Here is a 26142-nt window from a genome sequence, read left to right as displayed (position 1 = left end):
AAGTTTCGCTCTGGATAGGAATTGTGTATATATATATATAGTTCTACTAAAACAATATTGTACATTTATACTTTAAAACAAATACATAATCAGTAAAAAATATCTCATTTAACGGTTGAACACATCAACAGAAAATAGTAGATGACTAGTACCGTTTGGCATGGTTATATCTTCTGTTGAGGGTCATATATTCTAAAAAAAAAAAAAACAATATATGTACATTATAGCTAGTTCCATCGTTTTTTAACTTGACAATCTGATTTTTACACAATAAGATATTCTTTTATTTTTATTTCTCTAAATAATAAATAATTAGGTGATATCAGCTAGCTCCTCATATGGAAACGACGTAGAGAACAATTCTCACCCTTAATACTGAAAGACAGGGTTGGGGCTTAAAATTCGAACTACAAATTTGAGCTTGATTCGTGTTTTTTTTTATTTGACACTTATTAGGGTTTATGGGAATATGGTCTATTAATTTTCATCTGTAGCCTACATAGTTTCTAGCAATTTTATCCTACAATCCACTAATCATCACCATGCGAGGCATTTCTAAAGTTCAATACAAGTTCGATAACATGCAATTACATCAAAGTTGAATGTGCATCAGACTATCGATTTCTCTTTCTACTTAAAAAGTCTATTGAAGCATAATAAGCCCCAACTGTCTCACTGACTAAGTCACAAGATAGTCCAACAGGAACACAGTCAACAACCTCACCACCTGCTTATGACTACCTCTATCCTCCTCTTAATGACCCATCTAACTTTTCTTCCTCTCTCTATTCCTTACATAATGCAACCATTTAACACCTCCACACTGCAGGTTACTCCAATCCTCACAAACATGATACCATTGCACACACTGGTTCAATTCCACCGCTCTCTTACATTCACTTCCTAACCTGTTTCTTTCACTCACCACACCAATACATATACCATTAAGCTCACCTTCATATCTTCTCTGCTTAACACTAGCTCCTCGCTTTTTCAAAATGACTTCAAAGCCGGATACATTTCCCTCGTCCGGCAACGTCAACGACGACCACTCAGACGACGACGATATGTTGAAGTTGAAGAAGAAGAAGGCGAAACAAGAAGAAGATAAAGAGAACAGGAAGCGCAACGTTCCGTTACTCAAGCTCTTCTCTTTCGCTGATTCTTACGACTGCGTTTTGATGGCAATCGGGTCTGTCGGGGCATGTGTTCATGGCGCTTCAGTCCCTGTCTTCTTTATTTTCTTCGGAAAACTGATAAACATTATTGGCCTTGCTTATCTCTTTCCCAAAGAAGCTTCCTCTAAAGTAGCCAAGGTATGATAATACCTCGCTTCAAAGTTTTTACCATGCATTATTTGGTAACTAATAAAAGGACAAAACCTTTCAATTCAAACATGTCCATATCTGGGTTCTAATTAAATTTCCTTGTTGTTTCCTTGCTGCAGTACTCCTTGGATTTTGTATATCTCAGCATAGCTATATTGTTTTCATCATGGACCGGTATATATGAATTAATTAACCTGGTTATTTTTGAATATCAATTTTCCAATAATGCATGTGAAATTAAACAATGATCAGTAAATTCAAGTGATGTTGATCCGAATCTTGTAGAGGTGGCTTGTTGGATGCACACTGGGGAAAGACAAGCAGCGAAAATGAGGATGGCGTATTTGAGAGCCATGTTGAATCAAGATATAAGTCTTTTCGACACTGAAGCTTCTACTGGGGAAGTCATTTCTGCAATCACAAGTGACATTCTTGTGGTTCAAGATGCTCTTTCTGAGAAGGTAATTAATCAAGGATCATATGCTAAATAATTCATACACATCTAATTAGAGGTAGGATACTATTCCTCTTACTCAATGTAGGTCCAACCCTAATCAAACTATATCGAACAGACTGGTGGGCAATCATCATTATCATATCATCATTATTAAGATAATAATACACGAGAAAAGAGAAATATGTTTTGGTTATTGAAGGAAAATAATTAATGAGTCAAAAATAGTAGGTAACAAATTAATCGATGACATTAGAGGTAGTGTGAGGCATCTGCATTAGATTTCTGGACTAGGGCTGGATGAAGACGATGCGAGGAAGTAAATGCAAAGAGCATTTATAAGTCGGTTGGGGAGGTTGGTTGGTTGGTCTTCTGGGAGTTCCAGCGGTGGATGCATATCTGTTTCTGGAAATTAATTATTGAAGCTTTGAAACAGGAAATTTAAGTTTAGAGTTTCTATAAAACCATTATTAAGGTATTGACCCGATCCGATTTAAATTCTATCGGTGCTACTCTGCAATTTCAAAAAAAATTGTGGGTTTCTTTTGAAACGATTCACCCGAATTATTTGGACCGGGTCGGTTCGGGCTCTGAGTGAACTCCCCGCGTAAAACCCTATAGAGGACAGAGATCGAAGTTCAAAAACCCTAGAACCTCAAGACAATAATAATCTTCAATATGAACTAGTTTAGTTACATGCTAGATGTAAAACTGGGTTTCTACATATGCTATAATTTTAATTTTGGAGAAGGAAGAACAAAATCTTTTTGTAGTTTACATGATGAAGATTATGATGTTATATAGATGACATGCATGTTTGATTTGTGTGTAGTTGAATATGATATGTATATGTGATGTATGCAGGTAGGGAATTTCATGCACTACATAAGCAGATTTCTAGCAGGATTCATAATTGGGTTTGTTAGGGTTTGGCAAATTAGTCTGGTCACTCTCTCCATTGTTCCCCTAATTGCCCTTGCTGGTGGTGTCTATGCCTATGTCACTATTGGCCTCATTGCTAGGGTTAGGAAGTCCTATGTCAAGGCTGGTGAAATTGCTGAAGAGGTCAGAGAATAAACCCTCGATCGCTTTCTCTCTAGAACTATCTCTACGATTGTGGTTTGATATTTGTGTGAATTTGATTGAATTAGGTGATAGGAAATGTGAGGACAGTGCAAGCATTTGCAGCAGAAGAAAGGGCTGTAAGGCAGTACAAGACAGCTCTGATGGGTACATACAAGTATGGGAAGAAAGCAGGACTGGCCAAGGGTTTGGGGCTGGGCTCCCTGCATTGCACCCTTTTTCTTTCATGGGCATTGCTCGTTTGGTTCACTAGCATTGTTGTGCACAAGAATATCGCTAATGGTGGCGAGTCTTTCACCACCATGCTTAATGTTGTTATTGCTGGCCTGTAAGTTCATTTTGTCCTAACATCTTCACTCAATATTAGTCCTTCAATTCCATTCTAATTTGCACTTTACTACAACATTTATGTATACATACATTATAAACACATTGAGATTTCTCCAACTTCCACATGTTCTAGATTTACAAAGTAAAACCAACCAGCTTATATATCATTTGATGATGGAAGCACTGGTATACAATTGTGTAGCAATGCTTCTGCAATTTGTTTATTGTGTATATGTACTTATGTAGAACATGTTGAAGTTGGAGATAATCTCTGGTTGTAGTTATTATGATCAATCTCTAGTTGGTCTGGAATTGTATTTGGAGTTCAGATATCGTAAATAAGATCCACCAAAATGATACTCTTGTTTGCTTCTTGTTTGGAAGGTCACTAGGGCAAGCAGCGCCTGACATCTCTGCTTTCATTCGAGCTAAGGCAGCTGCATATCCTATATTTGAGATGATAGAGAGGAACACAGTGAACCAATCTAGCAGCAAAACTGGTCGGAAGCTGGACAAACTTGAGGGGCATATCCAATTCAAGGATGTGTCTTTTAGCTACCCATCTCGTACAGATGTTAGTATCTTTGATAAGCTCAATCTTGATATCCCTGCCGGGAAGATTGTAGCTCTTGTAGGAGGAAGTGGTTCTGGCAAGAGTACAGTTATATCTTTGATTGAAAGATTCTATGAGCCACTTGCTGGCCAGGTATTGTTAGATGGAAATAATATAAGCGAACTTGACCTCAAATGGATGAGGCAACAAATTGGGCTGGTCAATCAGGAGCCTGCTCTTTTTGCAACAAGCATTAGGGAAAATATTCTCTACGGAAGAGGTGATGCTTCAATGGATGATATCAAGCAGGCAGCTAAACTCGCAGAGGCTCTTTCTTTCATCAATAACCTCCCGGAGAGATTTGAAACTCAGGTATCGAAACACAACTGCTTTTACATACTTATTTAGGTATATCTATCTGTATGCATATATAAATATGCAGACAAGAAAACAACTGCAAGAATTAGTACTTGCACATTTGTTTAAACAACTGCAAGCTTTGACTCTTTTTCTTTCTTCTTCTTCTTCTTCTTCTTCTTCTTCTTCTTCTTTTTAATTTTGGTATAGTGCATGTTTGCTGTAGATTTTTCTTTGTTTAATCCTTTTTACGTTGCAAAGGAATAGTGTATAAAATGAGATCTTATGAAGAATTGTTGAGTTGTATATCTTAGCTTTATCTCTTTCTTTTTTTCTGATGGACTCATAATTAGACTTTCTTTTCCAGGTTGGTGAGAGAGGCATACAACTCTCAGGAGGACAAAAGCAAAGGATTGCAATAGCACGTGCAATAGTGAAGAATCCATCAATTCTTCTATTGGATGAAGCAACGAGTGCACTGGATGCAGAGTCTGAAAAGAGTGTGCAGGAGGCACTTGATCGTGCCATGGTAGGGCGAACAACAGTAGTGGTGGCACATCGTCTGTCCACTGTCAGGAATGCAGATGTTATTGCAGTTGTTCAAGAGGGGAAGATAGTTGAAACTGGGAGCCATGAGGAGCTAATTTCAAACCCCAATGGTGTCTATGCAGCACTTGTACATCTACAAGAGACAGCTTCTTTGCAACGCCACCCCTCATTTGGTCCTAACTTAGGACGGAGGTACACTTTAGAATCTTATATCCTGGAAAATTTTGACTGACATTCTGGTGCTCATACTAAATCTTCTTATAAACTCCGGAATAATTGCAGCTGTTGAAATAGGTGTTCACTTTGTAGATTTTCCCTTTATACAGTATTGATAAACATACATAATGTGGATGCATTTAGTTAGTATGTCTCCTACAAATAGAATTACTGATCTAGCAATCAAAATTCTCAAAACCTCTAAGCCGTATAATATGGTACTGTTTTCAGTTAAACTGGGAATGACATTTAGTTTCCATAAATTTTTGTAGCATGAGGTATTCACGAGAGTTATCTCGCACTACAGCAAGTTTTGGTGCCAGCTTTCGATCTGATAAAGAATCTCTTGGGCGTCCTGGTGGTGAGGGAATAGAGATTAAGTCGAGACATGTATCAGCAAGTAAACTGTATTCCATGATCCGTCCAGACTGGCACTATGGGGTGATGGGCACCATTGGTGCCCTTATTGCTGGAGCTCAGATGCCTCTTTTCGCTCTTGGTGTCTCTCAGGCTCTAGTTTCCTATTACATGGACTGGGAAACAACATGCCGTGAAGTTAAGAAGATCTCATTACTCTTCTGTGGGGCTGCAGTGGTAACTGTCATTGTTCATGCTGTAGCTCATCTTTGTATGGGAACTATGGGAGAGCGACTCACTCTTCGAGTTAGAGAGAAGATGTTTTCTGGTATGCACAGTTACATATTATTCATATAAAATATAAAATAGGAATGAAAGTCATTTTTTTAAGGCCTCTGCTGATTTCTGTACAGCAGCATATACATACATGCCAAGTTTTTTTCTTCCTTTGGAAGTCATCTGTACTGTTTATAGGATGTCTATATGTTTATTTCATTTTTATTGATGGACCATGGACCCTTATTTCTATGGAGAATGCATTGAAAACAGATAGCAGAATCAATTCTTTCAGAAACAGATAGCAGAAGCATTCGAGTTATTTTTGATGGTGATAATAATGTGTATTTCTTTATCTGTAGTATTACACTATCACATATGATTGTCAATCATGACTGAAAAATAAAATTTAACCTCTATGATTAAGACGCTTATTAAGAAACAGTTAAACCATTGGTCCGTTAGGGACAATACAAAACTGCCAAAAACAAAGACTAAAGATCTCACCATCCACCAAGTTTAACTATGTGTCTAGTATAATCTGGATAGCTCCCCTTTATGGGGGGTATGAAGAATTCCATTTGTTATGAACTTTTGATATTGTCTTCTCTTCTTTAATTTTCTTTTTATTTAAATGCAGCAATTTTGAGGAACGAGATCGGGTGGTTTGATGATACAAACAACACCAGTTCTATGCTTTCATCGCGTCTAGAAAGTGATGCAACTTTATTACGAACTATAGTTGTTGATCGCTCAACAATTCTTTTACAGAATGTGGGGTTGATAGTTGCCTCATTTATCATTGCCTTCATCTTGAACTGGAGAATCACATTAGTGGTCTTAGCCACATATCCTTTGATCATTAGTGGTCATATCAGCGAGGTACTATACCATTACTCATTACTTCTTTCTGCTGTTTTGAAAGAATAACTGACTAAGGATGACATTTTTTTATAGTAGCCAACAATTTCTGCCTTTTTTTTTCAGAAACTTTTCATGAAAGGCTATGGTGGGAACTTGAGCACAGCATATCTGAAAGCTAACATGCTAGCAGGGGAAGCTGTAAGTAACATCCGCACTGTTGCTGCATTTTGTTCTGAGGAGAAAGTCATCGACCTGTATGGTCGTGAGCTTGTTGGACCTTCTAGACGTTCATTTACTCGTGGTCAGATTGCTGGCATATTCTATGGTGTATCTCAGTTCTTCATATTCTCATCTTATGGCCTGGCCTTGTGGTATGTTGCTTTTACCTTCTTCCACCCTCTAGTCTTCTAAAAGATTGGCAAAATTCTGTAGTCATATTTGAAGCTAGGCTGGGAATGATAACAAAAGCTCATATTGGGTAGTTATTTCAAAATACATTTTTCTATGAAAAGAAATTGATATATACATGAAGCTTAATTTATTTGTCCACATGTATAAGAAATATTTTGGCCTCAATTTATCTTTCGTGTTTCAAGAGCTTGACATGAATGCAAAGCATATATAATCTTTGTTTTTTTTNTTTTTTCTGTGACAATCAGGTATGGATCTGTTTTGATGGAAAAGGGGCTTGCTAACTTCAAATCTGTCATGAAATCATTCTTTGTTTTGATTGTGACGGCATTAGCAATGGGTGAGACTTTAGCGCTTGCCCCTGATCTTTTAAAAGGGAACCAAATGGTGGCATCAGTCTTTGATGTCACAGATCGCAGAACAGAAATCCTAGGGGACATAGGAGAAGAGGTTACGAAAGTGGAGGGGACAATTGAGTTAAGGGGTGTTCAATTTAGCTATCCGTCAAGACCAGACGTATTGCTTTTCAGGGACTTCAATCTGAAAGTTCATTCAGGCAAGACTATGGCATTGGTGGGACAAAGTGGTTCTGGTAAAAGTTCTGTGATTTCTTTAATTCTCAGATTTTATGATCCGACAGCTGGGAAAGTTATGATAGATGGTAAGTCTTATGCACAAGTTTTTACTTTATCTCTTAGACAAAGAACACGAGAGTTTTAATATAGACGAAAATGACTGCATTTGTGAGGAAAACAAGGTGAGTGGAATTTACACCCCCTTTTAAATTTGAACATAAGACATGAAATTTGGTTTAACAGAAGCAGGGGAGGGGGGCGGGGGATATAGAAAGTTTTCTTCACCTAATTAAGTCTGAAAGGACATGATAGTTCTTCCAACTAATTTTTTTTAATTAAGGAATTATATTCAATATTATTGGCCAGATTGATCTGAAAAATGTATGTCATTGCAGGAAAAGACATCAAAAAAGTAAATCTCAAATCTCTACGAAGACACATTGGCCTGGTTCAACAAGAACCAGCTCTCTTTGCTACATCAATTTATGAAAACATCCTTTATGGAAAAGAAGGAGCTTCTGAAGCAGAAGTAATTGAAGCAGCCAAGCTTGCCAATGCACATAGTTTCATTAGTGCCCTTCCAGAGGGCTACTCCACTAAAGTTGGAGAGAGAGGGGTGCAACTATCCGGTGGCCAAAGGCAAAGGGTGGCCATTGCCAGAGCAGTTTTAAAGAACCCTGAAATTTTGTTACTAGATGAGGCGACTAGTGCTCTAGATTTGGAGTCTGAGCGTGTGGTGCAACAAGCTCTTGACAGATTGATGAAGACTCGTACAACAATAATGGTGGCACATAGGCTATCCACAATTCAAAATGCAGACGAAATATCTGTCATACAAGATGGGAAGATTGTGGAGCAAGGAAGTCATTCAACTCTTATAGAGAACAGAAATGGAGCATACTACAAGTTAATAAACATTCAGCAGCAACAGCAGCATTGACGATACACAACTGAGAACAGGTTTACTCAAATGATTTTATTTAGGGGAGTTCTTTTCATCACTGTATGCTTTGTAATTCTTTTCATTTTCTTTCTAAATGACCACATATATATAATGGAGATTGCTACTGCCTCATGAGAATAATGATTATACATATATGTTGGGAATTTATGTACAAATATGAATATATCAGCATCTCTTATTTTTCAAGATGAGTCAGTATGATCACTCTGTATTTTATTATTGAGGATACAAAATACATACATTCTCCAGAAATCAATAGAAATGACTATTGTGTATAACTTTTTGGCATTGTTACTTATAAATTTGAAGAACCAGATGCTACTGCTTATAATATTTCAAATTATTGTTCCAGATGAGTCATTATGAGTTATCAGTTTATGACCTCTTCTTTGTATATCAAAATGAGGGTATTGCATCCAATAGCAATTGTTGAGGGTAAGGATTCACTTTTGCATAAGCCTTTTCCTTTGGTGTGAAACTTGGTCTTATCTTTGTATTTTACGAAACATAGAGATTGAATTTTCTTAACCAAGATCTCATATCCAGACACCAAACTTGTTTTATAGTTTTGTCTTATGCTGTTAAGTCAAACAAAATCGTCCTTTTACACAAATACAAATTGCCTCTCAAATTTTAAATGTGGAGATTAGTCCCCATTCAAAACAACGAAAATTTCGTGTATTTTCTTTGAATAGGGACTCCCATTGTTTTGTTATCAAAATGACCACTTACGTGGAGTAATCTTAAGAATCCTAATCTTAATCACCTAGAAGTCCTAGGTTTTTCTCTGAGGAAACCAAGCTCATCAAGTAAATCCCACATGGAAAATTTGTGATTCTGATATGCAGAAAGTCAATGAGAAGTTTAACTGTTTCGTTCGACCGGATCATTTTTCTACAGTCTCCCAATCTTTTCACTTAGTTAAAGAGTTTCATATGGATAAGGCTTGTGAAGAAAGGCAATGCGGTAAGGAAGGTTGAAATAAGGTCCGGAATATCTTGCTGTCCTTTTGTTGCTTCATTTGACTACTGAGAAGCAAATATGTCACTCTCTTTGAAATAATGCAAAGCACCTTGAGCTACCATGCAGGAGTCAAAACCAACTTAGATTCTACCAAATGTCAAACACTTTGCGAATGTCATATATACCCTTTGAAGGGAGTCCTACATGAGACTATTTTATTTGGGATTTTGAGCAAAGTCCAAATGCAGTGGATGCGTGTACTCCTTCAAGATCAACAAGCTGCTCAAAGCTCTATTTTAATGGATGATATTCTGGCTTTTTGTACCAATACTACCAGAAGATAACCAACTTTTATTTTATTGGTTGCTTTGATATACATAGTATGATATTTGTGTACCATGATAGGTTTACAATCACATCCATCGATCATTACTAAAAAACATTAAACACTACTGCTTTAGCATGTCCTGGAATCTACATTAGTGTCTGATCAGTTAACCTGCCTGTCTGGTCCAGTAAGATATACGTGCCCCAGTCTGCAATCACTTTAGAATGACCAAAGCAAACTACAAGCAAAAATGATAACTGCCTCGTTTGATCGATAAAATCACCAGAACATAAGAGCAGTTGCAGTATAATTTCATATATGACTTCTCCTTTCCTGGCAATTGGACCGGTGCTAGCATGGATGAGAAGAGATTATCCTGAATCCAAATATGGAAAAGAGGAGAATTCTACACAACTATGATTTTCCAAGTTCCAAATACTTGTAATTGGTGTGGTTTTTATTGCAACAGAAATGTAGTATACTGCATTTATCCCTGACTGTCAATAAACTTTCAGACTTCATAGCAATATACGGATGTCTTATGAAACATGAAGTTTCATCACAAGCTCTTAATTTCTTTAATTTTGGTGCGCGTGTTGAATTTGAATGAATTGAATTCGTAGCGTGGAGTAATAAAATTGGATGGATCAATGCATGCACTTTTGCGTGTGTAGAAGATTTAAGGAGAATGGTTGGTGAATGGGTGATCAACCATGCATGGCAAGATATGAAAGAGCAGTAGTTGGAGTCTGCTGCATATTTAGAACAGGATTTGAAATCATTATATGTTAAACTGGTAAGAACATGACAAATATGATGACCAGTGAGATGATACATGAAGGCTATGTTAGTATAAACGAAGAAATACTGGAAAGGAGCTTAGTTTTGTTACCTAGTAATGAGGTCTTGCATGACTCAATATCACTAGAATCACCTAAAGATGAGGATATATGTAAGAATATAACACTATCACATGAAGAAAATTAGAAGATGACAAATTGAACCATGCATCATCCTTTTAGACAATCAAACATTTGAATTCTCAACCATTGAATAATAATTCATCTTCCATGAATAAAACTGAATATAGTTCTTTTTTTCTTTTTTTGGTCAAGTAACATGTAACAAGTAACAAGTAAAACTGAATATAATTCATCTTCAAACTGAATATAGTTCTGGGTAAACAAAATGTAACATGAATAGCTACATTGTTGCTGCATATAGTTCATCTGCCATAAAAGCAGATGCTGCGCGCATAACTTCTGCTCGACCATACCTTACTGGTGTGCAAATTGTTAGTCATTTGGATAAGTTTAATGGCACATCAACAGTGATCAATTAGCTTGGTACAAGTAAAACAACAACAGATCACTCGAACGCCATAAAGTACAAGTGGATTTGACTTGAGTACTGCTAGTAGTTGTCTCCAAAATTTGTGTATTCATTTGAAGTTTGAAGATTTGTGATGCACCATGCTCTATACCTCTATGTCCTTCAACTTCATCAGCTGTTTCTCAATACTGAGGCAGTCTTTTTTCTCCTTTAACTACCATAAGAGCAATAGTGCAAGTTTAGATTAGAGTAAAACACAAAATAGTATGGTACTCTTGGGAAATTCCTTATGACAAATCATGACATCAAGGCTCCAACAAGGCAAGAAGAAGTTAAACACTGCCATTCACTGACATCTGAATCCATATACTTGTTCTCCATTTGGTCAACAATAGCGAATGACAGCACATCTTCTGCAGTAGCACACAATGCATTCTATGTTACATGTTTTGATCTGCTTTTTCATCATATCTTTTACCTTTCATCGCATCACTTACCTTTTAATTTCCCTCTGATAGCAGACAAAACCATTTCAAACCTTAAACCCTACTGGCACCGGCTTATGGTTCAGGGAGTCTTAAACCCAATGGAATCCTGACTGGTGGCTTTAAAGCAATTTACAAAGCTCATCAACCACATTAATATATCTGTCAACATTGTATGAATATTACACTACCTAATCCTTGTATAAATAGAAATTTAATTCAAAATGGATTCTAACTTTCTAGGTTGCTTCCTGTCAATCGTCATTGCTTGTTTTTGGGAACCAAGTAATATTTATAATGATAGTGAGAAAAGGAATGAAATGACATCACCATTTGAAAAACTGTTTCTTACTTTCACCTATAAAACCAGCAAGTCTCAACAATATGTCCAAACTAATCCTAGAATCCTTCTCAACTTTTCATCTGAGATCTAGACATCGTTTGTTTCTTACGATAATGGGTAGATCTCCTTGTTGTGATGATCAGAGCGGTTTAAAGAAAGGTCCATGGACAACTGAAGAAGATCAAAAGTTGGTTGATTACATTAACAGAAATGGCCATGGAAGCTGGAGAGCTCTCCCCAAGCTTGCAGGCCTCAACAGGTGTGGCAAAAGTTGCAGGTTAAGGTGGACTAATTACCTGAGGCCTGATATCAAGAGAGGGAAATTCTCCGAAGAAGAGGAAAGAGTTATCATCAACCTTCATGCAGTGGTTGGAAACAAGTACGTTTGATTCTCTTATTCATTCTTGCAAATAACTTGTACTATTACATAATGAGGCCTAACTCTTAGAGGTGCTGTTCTATCAGGTGGTCTAAGATTGCAACTCATCTTCCAGGGCGAACTGATAATGAAATCAAGAACTATTGGAACACTCACCTGAGAAAGAAGCTGCTACAAATGGGACTTGATCCAAACACCCACAAGCCGAGGACAGACCTCAATCACCTTCTGAACCTTTCACAGTTGCTTAGCATGGCGAGTGTCGGCAACATGGTGACTAGTAATCCATGGGACAATGCAGTAAGGCTACAAGCTAGTGCTGCACAGCTATCTAAAATGCAGTTACTGCAAAATTTATACATGCAGGTTATAAATTCATCAATTGCAACTCCTGATATAGACAACAAGACTGGTATTGGTCCTTTTGGTTCTCAGAATATTAACCTCTTTGGAGGGAACTTCAATGGAGCAAGCAGCATGGTCGACAGAGATCAAGAATGGGACGGAGCTAGCATCCCCGGGGCACCTAATGACTTGAACACTATTTCCAACACATTGGAAGGGTTTGAAGGATTTAATAGCAATATTAACAACAACTGCTATGGTATGCAGAACTTCAAGAACCAGTATCCTGAATTGGTTTCATCATCATCTCCTGGGAGTTCCACTACCAACAACCGAATTGAAAGCACTAGTACAAGTGATATTCCAGATGCATGTCAGTCATCGCCCACTTCCATCTTTGAGGCTTGGGAGAGACTCATGGATGATGATACAAGTGAATCCTACTGGAAAAATATTCTGCAGTAAGTTCATAAATTCAACTCATATATATATATATATATATATATATATATATATATATATATATATATATATATATATATATATCTCTCTCTCTCTCTCATTTTTCCTCGATCTGTTCACTAATATCTAAACAAGATTTAGTTTATTTATCTTACATAGAAAGCATCCCTCTAGTCTAGTTTATTTATCTGTTCTGTTTAATTACTTTTCATCTGGTTGATTATTATTCTGTAAGTGATTTCCATCAAATGTTCTCCTCTTTTTACAGATGTTAATATATCTTTCTTTCTTTTTGCAGATCAATGTCATAACCACATCCAATCTAGCTCCTAGAAGATATCCCTTATTGATTTGAAGAACTTCGATTTCATACAGAAAAATACTGCATTCGTTATTCATTAATAAGGCTTTGGCTATGTGAAAAGAGATACTTCCACATCCCTTATTGTTTTTTTTCATTCCCTTATCAAAATTTTCTTTGTTTGATGCAGCTATGTGAAAAGATACTTCCACATTCTTGTAATTATACTTTGTATACAGAAGATGTACTTATAGTATCATTAAGAACATATATTGTACTTCATGAAGAGACCTGTTTCTAGCTCCAAGTCCTCTAATCTTATTATTGATACGATTTCTTTCAGATATAAAATAGGATAATTTCAGTTTAGTTCTTAAACTAATTAAGGCTTTGACCATATTATAGCATTATGTCAAATTCAACTGTCACTGGCATTTCCAACTTTATTAGACACAAGAAAGGTTTCTCCAATCCTGATGAGTCTCCTACTGTAACATCAGTAGACGAGTGTAAAATAAAGAAAAAGTTGATACCCTATATATAAACGAGTCTAAAGCACTAAAAGTCAGATTAGTAGTTACATTGTAAGCCATATTAGGTGAGATTATTTACGTGCAATACAAGCTATTATTGACTGATAGAAAGAACAATTACCAAGTTCCAACCAAACCACCTAATTGAGTTCAGCTTCAAAAGTGCAACAGAGGGATAACGATTTAGTTAAACATCAAGGACTTGTACATCAGTGAAGATGAACACACAAGCAAACCTACGAAATAGGCAGCTAGTGTAGAAGCAACATACGTATCGGTCATATTATGTTTCTTTAAGCTAAAATGACAGTATTTACCACACCCTGTATTCATAGTCTCTTGATCACTCAACCTATTTCCAAATTTTACGATATGGTTGAGCCAATTGACAACGTTTCACAAGAGCCTTTGCCGGACGTTTTCCTTAGTCTGCCGGACTCTCCGTATGGGGCGGCTTCCTAATGCCTCACTTATCTGCAACGGCTTGGTACAATGCCTGGTAATTTGATCGGTACTATGCTTGGTGCATGGATGAAAAAGTAAAAATGCCTCGCTTTTCTAGCTTGGTTCATTGTGCTCCTAAGTTTTAGTCTTAGTAAAAGCGTTAGTTTTATACTAAGCAACGAGTAAAAGTCTACAATTGAGGCATTGTACCAAGATTTAGTCGCCGATCTCCATGATTTGATCAGTAAGGTAGGGCTGAAGTTAGCTACGCAGCATCAGTTTTTGGAACTGTTTAGTTGGCCTAACAGTGAACCTATGTCCCCTTTGGTTTACTTGGGACGGATTCTATTTCAAAGCCTTTCTAGTTACTATTGTTCAGAATTCATTTATTAGATTTCTGCAAAAACAATGCATAATTTCTTTTCAATTGTTAACAATGAAATTAAGTATTACAAGATCTCTAATCAACTACTCAAATGACTGTGGAAGAGGTCTTCCCGCTGTAATTTAACTTCAGCAAAGAAAGCTAAAAGTTGATTTCTGCAAAGCAATAGAAAAAGAAAGAAAAAAAAAAGATATATGGTTTAGCTAGAGCAAAGCAATTTTTCGTCAAGTTTTTGCAGTAGATTCATCAATTACATTGATTAATGGAAATGTTACAAAAAGCCGACACAATAGTTCAATTTGAGAGTATTTTCTCTTTTGTTTCCGATCGATATCAAACTCCCTCCTAGTCCCCCACAATGGTAGTTGTGAGGGACAACTTTCTTTGATGCCTTGTCCTAGTATATGATCAAGGACTAATCTACCTTGGCATGGTTTATAAGGTGAGGAGTCCAAGCATAGCTAGGGAATCAGCTGTACACAAGTTGATTTAAAACTCACAACCCATGGTGATATCGCAGAAAATAAATGGGAGAGGGGGCAAAGCCTTGAAGCTCAAAGCTTTGGCTAGCATTCAAAAGTCCTCTATGGATTTTACTCCTAGAAGAACACAGCAAACAAGAAGAAACTGAACTACACAAAAGAGCTAAGCTGTTGGAGACTGAGCATGAGGCTCAGGAAGGTGCAGTAAGCATCCAAGAGTAACATTTCTTGTCAGGAGGGAGGCACTTGTGAACTGAGGACAGCGGGCACACCCTCCTCAGAGCCAACCAAGGCCACGGCAACATTGGCTTTTCTGCTAGTCCATACCCGGCTGAGTTTGCTAAAGAAGAATGTTTGAGAGAACAAAAATGACAGACCAGTGACAATCATGTGAGGATAACTAAGACTAAGGCTAACTAAGGAGATCTGCAAACATCCAGGGATCCACAAATCTTGAACATCAAGTTTGAAAATTAAGTTTGGTTAAACTTGTGAGTGGGGGTTCCCAAAAATTGCAAATTGTGTTGCTACCAGTAATGTTGGCCCGTACCAAGTAACTGGGGATCCGGCGGCAGTATATAAATAGTCACCTGTCTTCAAAGTTGCCATAACATGTACAAATAACACCTACAATACCCCAAAGGAGAACCTCTAACCAAATCACTGATGTCAAACATTTGGTTCAGTTCAATGGTTTGTTTTGGAACATTAACAAACTAGAGAGCAATAGGCAAATTTACCCTCTGTCTAATAGATAGTGAGGAAAAAAGAACACAGAACTGCACAAAAGTGAAGCGAAAATCAATCAACATCTCAAATATGAGAGCCAGAAAGAACTAGCAGTATGTAAACAAACCTAAAGAGGGCATAACAAGCAACATAAAATCAATAAAGACTACAAGTGTAACCCAAAAAATGGTACCCCATTTCAATACAATCTCAATTTAGACCAAGTGAGTTGCAGCTCCAAAGCCAAAAGGAGAGACTAATCCAAGATCTTCCCAGTTCCCACACTATCTATTGCAGCAGCATAAATTACTCCAATAGATACCATTTCTATCCTAAATCACCAACTTCCGTCCATACCAGTCTTAGTGATACCCAAACTCATAAATAGATTTCATAAAAATATATGAAGCAGGTGTTTCCATACTTTCCTTTAACAACAATCTCCTCAACAGTGGCCAAGACATACCAAATGCAGAATAACCTGAACAGAATGTATTTATTCAATCCCATAATAGTAATTCAATTCAGTATTTCAGCTTCTATCACGAAATTCATTCGAGTACCAATGTTCTTGAAACATGTTTAAGGACAGAATTTTGAACATTCACAATCTTTGTCCAAAAAGAAAAACATTCACAATCAAGAAGACTCAAACCCACTTGAAAACTCAGATTGAGTTCCATAAATCAATAATGGAGACAAATGGTTCAGATTCAGAACGAGTACCCTGATGGACATCAAAGATTCAAAGCAAATGGAAGCATAGAAGTTCAATCCGCTCTTTAGCAATATTAACCCAAAATACATAGTACTTCAATCACAAATTAACAAGCTTATGCTAGAAGTTTTGCTCAAAACATAAATTGCCTCCAGATATTACTACCTAAGGAAAACAGTTGCAACACGCCAAGTAAAAGAATGCAACACGAAAACACTTCAAAACCTCTTTGGTTTTTTACCAAGCCTCTTCTAAGGTTAGTGGCAATACAAGCATGGCGCACTGCACAACAGAAACTTTGCAACATGGCTCACTGCACATAAAATTTTGGAAACATATTCAAATTTTATAACTTTTGACAGCTAGCGAACATGTGTTGGAAGTCTAAACTTAGAAAGAAGACGTGTTGGAAGTCTAAACCTAGAAAGCAGGCATACTCGATACATCACATACAAATTAACAACATTATTTAAGGTAGCAAAATAGTCAGACACGTACGGAGCATACATATGCCGGAGGTACAAGTTATAATAGACAATGATACAGCTATAAACCGTTACTAACAACAGATCCAAACAATATGGCTATTCATGCAAGGTCAATTAAAGCACACAGATCCAAAACACAATTCTATCCCAAATCCACTTTGGTTTCAGGATCTTGCTGATCTATCATTTTGCCTCAAAACTAGTTAATCAAGGATATACTAAAAGATTTGTTGCCTGCAAATCTATATCACCCCAAACATGCCTGCAATATATGCAAACTATTACGCATTTATTTCTTTAAGTCCCCACAAAACCTTCAAAAGGGAAACTTGAAATTTATATTAGGGATATAAAAACACTAGCTGCTCCAATATATTTTACTAAAATTCAAAATACCTCCAAACCATGCACAAGCCCCTCTCCCCTGAACAGCAAACACCACTGAACTTTAAAATAAGCTTATGATCAAATGTATTACCAGATGGTAACACCAATCAATAAAAGTAGTTTCCCACTTGCTAGACCAAAGAAAACAAAATGCCATTTCTCTTTATCCACATGTCTTATATGACCACAGAATCACTTGCCAAAAACCTAAGGCATGTAGTGTTACAGATAAATGGTCTGTCTCATGAAACTAGATTAGGAATTTCATGGAACTTTTCCATTTTATGCTTCCTTTTACTATCAGAATAATCAAGTTTCAAATATGCAAAACTACCAAAAAAGGGAGATTCCATCATATCAATCAATAAAGAGATTGAAAAGAAAGCAACTGCATTCACTGTTTCTACGTTTCTCTTTTCTGGTAGAATTTTATCAATTTTCTAATAACTAGAAATCCTATCAATCCAAACAAGTTAATTCACATCAAACAACTATGAATAAATAAATTAGTTCAAGATCAAGGAAACAAAGTATCATAAAATTCAATGAATTCAACAAAAGTTGATACGCAAGAAAATGATTAACAAAACCGCCAAAATTCATTCACTAAAAGGTGCCTATGGCACAAACTAGAACAGTTTCTACGAAAGGAAAGATTTCAAAGCCTCAGATTACAACTTGACTTTCCTAAAAGGCTAAAACTTCAGCAGAGTATTTTGATAAGTACCTTCTGGAGGCATCGGTGGATGGAATATACATGTTCAATGCTGAACTGCATGTACTCTTGTTGTCAAGAAGTTAAGCTAAAACGAAGAACCAACCTACCCATTTCAGCACTGTACCCCAACTGCTATCTAAACCTAATGCCCAACTTATTTCCAACCATCCAATACCGCCAACCCAACAGTAGCCACAGCCACAAGACCTTCTAGACTTGAATTGGGTCCTCGTCTATGTTCCGAACAGCACCATCATCCCCATCATTGCTTAAAGTTTTCCTAACTTCCTTGTCACAGCTAAGGGCCTCATAGCTCTCCAAACCAATCTTCTCCACCTCACCTTCCTCTTTCTTTTGCACTATATCGCAAAAGAAATCGGTCAAGATAGTCTCGTAACCAGGCATTTTGGCATAGCCAGGGAAATAGTTGATGTCAATGATCAAATAGCGGTTCCCAAATCTGGCGTCCCTTATGACATCAAAGTTGAAGAGGTTCAATTTCAAACCCCGCTGCAACCCTCTAGCAATGTCAGTGATGAAGCTCTGCGGGGGCATCTCAGTATCATCCAAATGCATCATCTTGTAATACTTATCATCAGTCCTCTCATTGGTGGCGAGATTCGAAACCTGCGAAAACGAAAGCAAACCCTCCAGGCTCCCCAATTTCTCTTCCTCAGAGACGTCCGGGAGGGACTTCCTCTTGACACATTTCACATAGCCTCCCACCACATACACCTTGAAAATGACGCCGCCGTGGTTCACAAACTCCTGAAGCACAATCGGCGGCTTGAGGTTGTTAAGCCCCTCGTGGTTGAAAACCAGAGCCATTTTGTGCGACTTGGCGCTGCCGTCAGCCACCAGCGGCTTCGCAATCACCGGAAACTTCAACCCCTCCCAAGCCGGTCGATCAAACAGCGTCTCCTTATCATATATCACAATCTGCTTCGGAATCCCAAACGTGTCGCTCTCGTGCTCGATTTTGAGCTCCGACACCACCTGCAGCATCGAAATCCGGTTGTGCAGCCGCTCAATCGCCTCCGGCGAGTCGACGATCACCGCATTAGGGTTCTTAACCCTAAACGCCTCCAGCTGGCGCCTCCAATCCTGGCCGTACAGCTTGTGGAGCACGCAATCGAACGGCCCCTGATCCGCCAGCTCCTTCTCGGTGTCGATCCGGACGAGATCGACGCCGCGCGACCTCGCCAGCTCCACCAGCGAGTCCTGGATGAAGCTCTGCTGCTTCTTCGGTGCCAGCGCATAGCCCACGCCGAACCTCCGCTCCTCCGCCATCACCACCGCAACGATCACAAAATCAACAACAAGATAATGCTACACGAAACGCACCGCATTCACATTCAGGAAAAAAAAAATCAAAATCCCTAACCCTAATTTTTCAAGTTTTGATCGAAAAAATCGAGAATTACAGAGAATAAAAATGAATGGGAGGAGAGGTGAGAGAAGGAGAAAGTTGTGGATATATATAGCTTTTTCAGCTAGGGTTGAGTGAGGAGCTGATAACGTCACCGGGATGAGCACGATGGCATATACACGTGGCATATACTCGGGCGGAGATGCGGATTCGGAGCGCGTGGGGTGGGGTCCGGGAGACTGAGGTACACGAACGGTGGAGGATGAGCTGCAGTCAACGATGTGGACTTTGGGATTCTTTTTGCTCCAATGTGTAAGGGTGTTTTGGACTTTTGGTCAGATGAGGAGTTAATATGCGAACATTTTGGTATAAATCTCTGGCGGCAATTTGGTGATGGTGACGTTACTAGTCTCCTCCAGCTCAACCCCTATGGTTGGGTTGCCACGTGGACATAAACACTGTAGCGTCGGCACATGTTGTTATGATGGTGGTGTGGTGGTGGTGGTGGCGGCCGTAGCCGTGGCAAATTTGCAACACTGATCAGTAAGTTCCGGTGTCACACGTGTGTTATGTGACGACTAGAAACGTTTCTTTTTCTTTTGAGTTTTTCTAAAGTTGAATATTTCACCATTGAAAGAACGGGGAGGAGGGGATTAATACTTCTCATGTTGGAATTGTAGGTTGATGTTGTCTTTAGTCTCTTTTTTTTTTTTGGTTACAGAATGTGCCTAAAAGGCACAAGCTATACAAAGGTGTTTCTTCATTTCCAAATGAACTAGCAGATGAAGACAAATAGATTGCACTATGAAACATCATTTTCAACAGCAGCATAACAATAAAGTTGAGCATAAATCTAATCATTCCAATCTAAGGAAAAAGAAATCGAATATTAGTAGATCTGGGACAATCTCTAAATAGATGGAGGAGAGATTCATCAGCCGAAGAGCAAATTGCACAGGAAGCATTAGAAGTGAAACCTCGAGTAACTCTTTGCACATTGCTTATGATTTTCCTATGAATAACAGACCACGTAAAAAGTCTTCAATTTTGGAGGGATATTGTAATTCCAAATTGCTTTCCACTAAGGATTATGAGAAGCAAACAAATCAAATAGAGAATTATAAGCACTTTTGACAGAAAAACAACCATTGGCACTAGCTCCCCAAATAAGAGTACCAGTACTAGAATCACCAAACCAAAACTAGTAGGCACATTTATAATCTCTTGGACAATGTCAACAGGTAACATAGAGAGGAGCAGGGGCACATTCCAACCATCATTATTCCAAGAAGTACTGAAAGGATGTTGTCTTTAGTCTTTGAGGAAGGGATTAGGGTTTCGAACTGGGTCACAAGTTAATGTGGAAAGATCATAATCGAGAGAACGTAAATTGTCAGGGTGTATAGAATACATCTTAGTGGTGTAATCATAGCGGCTTCAAGTTAATTGATGGAGAAGATGTTGTCCGTTTGTGAAACATATATAACAGGCGAGTAACAAGTTTTTTAAAATTTTTATTTGAGAGTGATTTCAAGCCATTAAGGTCATGTTAGCTAGCTGTTAACACACCCACCAAGCCAGTTAGCATCTGGATCGAGGTCCACGAGCATATTGTAGCAAAACCAGACTAATCTTAAGCACACAAATATGGAGGCCTCTTAAATATGTCGGTCACAAACTGGTCAGAGTTGAGACTCGAACTCTAGACATAAGGTTTCATACTAATTAAGTAGTTCGACTAACTTTACCACACCTCATGTGGTTATGGAAAAAAACTGAATACTCTTTTAACATTTATTATTCGGGTGCGTTGTTTCAAAATCAGTACTCACTTGAACATGATTAAAACATTTCTATTTTTTATTTATATGAACACAATAATCGGTTCTAGTTGCAAGTCCTTTATATGATGTTCTTGTCCAAAACATCACATACATACAAGACAATTCCATCCGTCATAGTCTCTGATTTGTTCTTTGAGCCAATAGGTTATTGGAGCTCATTAGAGACGTGATTCGATATCATTCAATTTGGATATTTTTCAACTGTTTCCCAGATGTGTTTAAAGGGGAATCAAAACTTTAGCTTTAGTACCCACAACATCCATTACATATGCTAGCAGTGTAGCACAAATAATCAAACCAATGAACTTTAGAACAAAGATAAGGAAAAGAAGAATGACCTAATACCATTGGGCAATTTGAGCTGTTATATGTCAACCAAATCTTAATCTTATACTCACTGTCACACAATTTCTATCACCACTTCCTCCATGTATTCTTCTCCAGAGTCAGTGGGTGCTGAGGCCTGTGGGTCATTCTATATGACACAAGCTTTGTATTCTAGTAATCATGGGGTGGTGTATGAGGAAAACATGCCAGTTATTAGCATAGTAGTCTTTGAGGAAAGCTTGTGCACTCAACTTCGGTAAACTGCTTTACAATCGGATGGTTTCTATCGACGATATCGGAATCTGATGACTGATTCTGTATATATAAACCCAATCCATCGGATAAAGGCGAAATGAAGAGAACAACTACACCGTTTCGGTTTTCGGCTCGTATTTGGTAGGGATAGTCGAAGATGTGATAAATGGATAGTCTTCAATCTTCATACCTCAGAAGAAGCTGGACATAAACTCTATGAGCTGAAATAATCTACTGGATTACTTTGTGTGATTGGCATATGGCCGGTGAGCTTGTCATATATCTGTGGCACATGGCCGGTAACACTTGGTAACATATTTTTTGAGAAAGATACATCTGTGTGTAGATTATAAACAGAGGGCAGATTACTCCAATCACTTTAGCTGAAGTAAAGCTTACCAAAGTGCAGGTTTAGACAATAACCCGTAGATAAAATTTCAATCATGTTCAGCAACACTACTCGGTCCTCTTCCAACTTCCTGCTGCAAAAATAGAGTCTCAAACCAAGCAATGATATTCTCTCTACAGAATCGACGCTTTCATATGCAGATTGGTAAATCGATTGGAGCAAGTCTGGTACTTCTATTAGCATCATATGACAAGAGGACCATGTAATCTTCGTTTGGTTGCAGGAAGGGAAATCAATTCCATTGCCTTTTCCATGGGAAAGGAAAGTAAAATTACTGTCAGGTTTTCTTTCCTATGTTTGGTACAACATGGAAAGTATCTAGAAAAGAACCAATTGATTTCCTTTCCAGTGTTTGGTTAGTGCAGGAAAGGAAAGTAAAAATACATCAATGTCTCAATAATACCCTTGTATTTTAAATAAGAATATCATAAAAATTCAAACATACACCAATCGTTTATACAAGAGAGGGACTTTGCCAGGGACTTTCAAGCATGTGATCAAGAACACCAATTTCAGGAATGTGAAGATCGATACAACTATGGTTTTGAGCACTGCAAAGGGTACTCAAGCAATCAAGCCTAATATTGTTTCTTCTAACTTGAAAACCAAGTTTCTGGAGCAGTTTAGTGGTCACATTCCTGTTTAAATTATTATTATCTGCTAATACAATCTAGAATCCTCTGAACTCTGAGTTGAAATTTGGTTCCTCCGAGAGATTTCCAATGACATACATAGCTATCTATTCCTGAAGGATGAAGGGTTTGAAACCTGAGAACAAGCATGTCATTCTTTCTACAAGATTGATCGGGTTCATGGAAGTCCAGATATTCTCTAACATCATCTGCAGAAAGTTTATCACAAATGATTCATATGTTGCCAACATACTGAGATGATATATTCTGTTCTTATATTGTATTCTCATATCACTTCAAATTCCACCCCCATAAATAAAGCACACATGGGACATAATATGGAACGATTTCTTTTTTTTCTTTTTTTTGACAAGAGAATTGCAGTAAAACACTAAAAACAGTACAAAAATAGAACTTACATTGCAGATAAGTCTGCCGAATCAAACAAGAGGAAAATAAACTAAGTAGGAGCATCTGCAGCATCAAACGTGAGAATATCATATATATGAGGAGAGAACACAGCTACATGACATTAGTTATCAAGGAGAGAACACAACTAGTTTTCACCATCGCACATCAACAATAACCCTCTTTCAGAAACATTAGAAAATCATAAATTTTGATTCAAAACCTCATATATATCAAGTTAATACCAAAATAAAATTGACCTGACCATTCAATAAACCTCATGACAAGATAATGATTTCCATACAACACCCTTTGAGAACAGACCAGAAAGAGCTTCAAGCCCAAAGCAATGTTACAGCCTTTGAAAGACAAACCAGTCAAGACAAGTCGACAAACTAAACAAAGGGACACAACAAAATCCAGCCTTTAGCCACCAAAAACGCACCACAGACCAGTAACACTAACATACTGGCCTTAATATGCAGTACACTTATCAGAGCTATTCAATTTAATTAAGCAATACATCTATTCGGTCCAATTAAGCATTACACTGAAGAAAATAAAATATATTCTCATTACATAGAGAGATCAAACAAAGTCCCATTTTTTTTTTTCCTTCAATCAGTTCCAAACTTCAAATAGAACAATATCATCAGCAATTAAGGCACGACATGAATGCAAGAAGCTGAATACTGTACCAATCAATTCTCAATTTATACAGAAATAGAAGCCTAATCATGCTATGATCAAAATTAGAGAGTTGGGGTCTAACCTTTGATTACTTGGGAGAGAGAGAGGGTTGATTGCGGAGGAAGAGTTAGTGGAATGAAAGCTGAAGGAGAAGAAGAAACAAATCATACCATTCATGAAAAAACCGTAGGAAATATAAATCATATAATCACATACCTGACTGATGGAACAAGTGAATTCTTTGTGAGTGAAGATGCTCTCGATATAGAACTTCGTCTCTTTCTGGGTGATGAAAGAGGCACGAGAACGGCGAGATAGAGGGCACAAACGACAGTGATTGATGAAAGATGGTCAGAAGAACCAGGGATCCAATGGGTAAAATTGGCAATAGCATTCTTAGGCTGGGGTATTATTGTCCGAAAAGTTCGCAATTAATGCTGGGAACCGAGAAGGGAAACTGAATCCCACGGGTATTGAGTGGAACGGATTTCCTTTCTATTTTCCTGATTGTCAGGAAGCTCTTTCCTGAGTTTGTGCTTCCCAAACAAAGGAAGGGAAAGACTTTCCTTTCCTTGCTCCCAAAATCCATGAAACAAACACAGCCTTGATGTGAGTTCTATGTTTTCCAAGATATCGATCAGTCTATAATTTCCATTCCGGCCCATGTATATGTTCTATGTAATCTTGGTACAAGTTTCCAACTCTGTCTATTATAGTCCAGGTACGTCTGTCTCGCTATAGAAATTGTGCACGGGATCAATATATAACAGATCGATACTCCCAGAAGAGGTAGGACACTCGTCAGTTGCAACAATTTATAACTTTTAAAGGGCAGGATTCACAATGGAACCATGTTCAGGCCTTCGTTATCCAAGCCATGTTTTCTTATATATGCATCTCAAAACATGCAGCCTCTTTTAACATCACATTCTGTGTTCCGAAAAATCGCTTACCTCGTTTACAGAGGATTATAGGCCTGTACCTCACTAGCGAAACTTAGGTTTTGATGCTTTTACCAGTTGTACGTACGAAAGAGCTTTCTGATAGGAAGCAATTACAATCTTTTGGCCTCTCTCTCTTTGTGTTTGTTTCGAATTTTCTCCTTATTACATTTACTATTATGGTTCTCTGAATAGTCTTCTTCTTCCTTTTCCCAAATACCTAGTTCCAAACTTCCAATACATTCATCAAATTTTGTCCTCACAAACTTATCTGTCTTCTACTTTCTTACTCTAGTTCTTTGATTTCAAGGCGTTTGTATTCTAGTTCACTCCCGAATGGATTTTAGTTAGGAAGATGAATGTTCCTCTCCCTTCAAAAGCTCCAGGAGACCATATATATAAAACCTGTCTTTACTACCAAGTCCCACAAACAGCAATGCGATAGTACCTCATCACATGCTTTGCATAAAAATCATGTTCCTCTCCCTCCTACACTTCATACTAAAAGAATCTCAACTATAATAATCCCCAGACCAGAGGGCAACACAATGGCAATAGTTCCCTCAAGATCTTTTCAACTCTCCCATTCTATTACACTCGGTTAAACAAATTACTCATATATACATATGTGATACCAACATTTTATGATATGACAACAAATTTGTTGTTATTATGGATAAGAGTCATAAATTTAGTTTTGTTCCAATAAAGTCAACATATGATATCTTTACAAGTTTATAAACAAAATGTTATCGATATTGTAACTTGTTTTCAATAATATGTAATCGTGTAAAACAAATTAATGTAGTAATATTGTTGTCAATATTATAAATTTGGTTCAATTATAATATAATTTTTATTTAATTAGTTCTAATGGGTGTATAATATACATCATAGTACCATAGAGAACTATTTACACTGTATGTCTGCATCTTTCATGCACCACTGATAAATTTTACCTTCATCGATCAATCAATCATATGTATATCAGAGAAATGACTATACAATAGGATATATGCAAATTATAGTCTTAAAGATACTTGGCACTTCTGGAGGCTGGAGCAATCCTAAAAGAAAACCAGCAGTTCAGAGTGAAGAAGATTGACTCGCCCGATGGGTTGAATTCTT

General features: G+C 37.6%; 3 protein-coding genes and 1 non-coding gene across 4 annotated transcripts; 2 read left to right on the top strand and 2 right to left on the bottom strand.

Moving 5' to 3' along the window:
* Positions 1 to 998: 998 nt before the first annotated feature.
* LOC101296580 (ABC transporter B family member 2-like) lies at positions 999 to 8505 on the top strand. The gene is made up of 12 exons (XM_004301736.1): positions 999 to 1316; positions 1448 to 1502; positions 1614 to 1789; positions 2647 to 2847; positions 2934 to 3193; positions 3580 to 4120; positions 4473 to 4846; positions 5143 to 5555; positions 6144 to 6385; positions 6491 to 6738; positions 7027 to 7439; positions 7749 to 8505. Exons 1-12 carry the CDS (start codon positions 999 to 1001, stop codon positions 8291 to 8293), a joined length of 3786 nt encoding a protein of 1261 aa, XP_004301784.1. The 3' UTR covers positions 8294 to 8505.
* Positions 8506 to 11881: 3376 nt separating this feature from the next.
* Positions 11882 to 12957, top strand: LOC101296299 (transcription factor MYB39-like). Its single transcript, XM_004301735.1, has 2 exons — positions 11882 to 12147; positions 12234 to 12957. Exons 1-2 carry the CDS (start codon positions 11882 to 11884, stop codon positions 12955 to 12957), a joined length of 990 nt encoding a protein of 329 aa, XP_004301783.1.
* A 5082-nt stretch (positions 12958 to 18039) lies between these two features.
* LOC101312158 (inositol-tetrakisphosphate 1-kinase 1-like) lies at positions 18040 to 19570 on the bottom strand. The gene has a single exon (XM_004300368.1). It carries the CDS (start codon positions 19427 to 19429, stop codon positions 18350 to 18352), a length of 1080 nt encoding a protein of 359 aa, XP_004300416.1. The 5' UTR covers positions 19430 to 19570; the 3' UTR covers positions 18040 to 18349.
* A 3163-nt stretch (positions 19571 to 22733) lies between these two features.
* On the bottom strand, positions 22734 to 24559 carry LOC101311967. The gene is made up of 3 exons (XR_184743.1): positions 24156 to 24559; positions 23395 to 23449; positions 22734 to 23184 (listed from the first exon to the last, which is right to left on the bottom strand). It is a non-coding gene; the product is annotated as an uncharacterized LOC101311967 (transcript).
* Positions 24560 to 26142: the final 1583 nt, after the last annotated feature.

Source organism: Fragaria vesca, linkage group LG5 (genome assembly GCF_000184155.1).
Source record: "Fragaria vesca subsp. vesca linkage group LG5, FraVesHawaii_1.0, whole genome shotgun sequence".
In the NCBI taxonomy this organism is placed as follows: domain Eukaryota; kingdom Viridiplantae; phylum Streptophyta; class Magnoliopsida; order Rosales; family Rosaceae; genus Fragaria; species Fragaria vesca.
The sequence above is the reverse complement of the archived record's forward strand: the minus strand, read 5'-3'. Positions and strand labels throughout refer to the sequence as shown.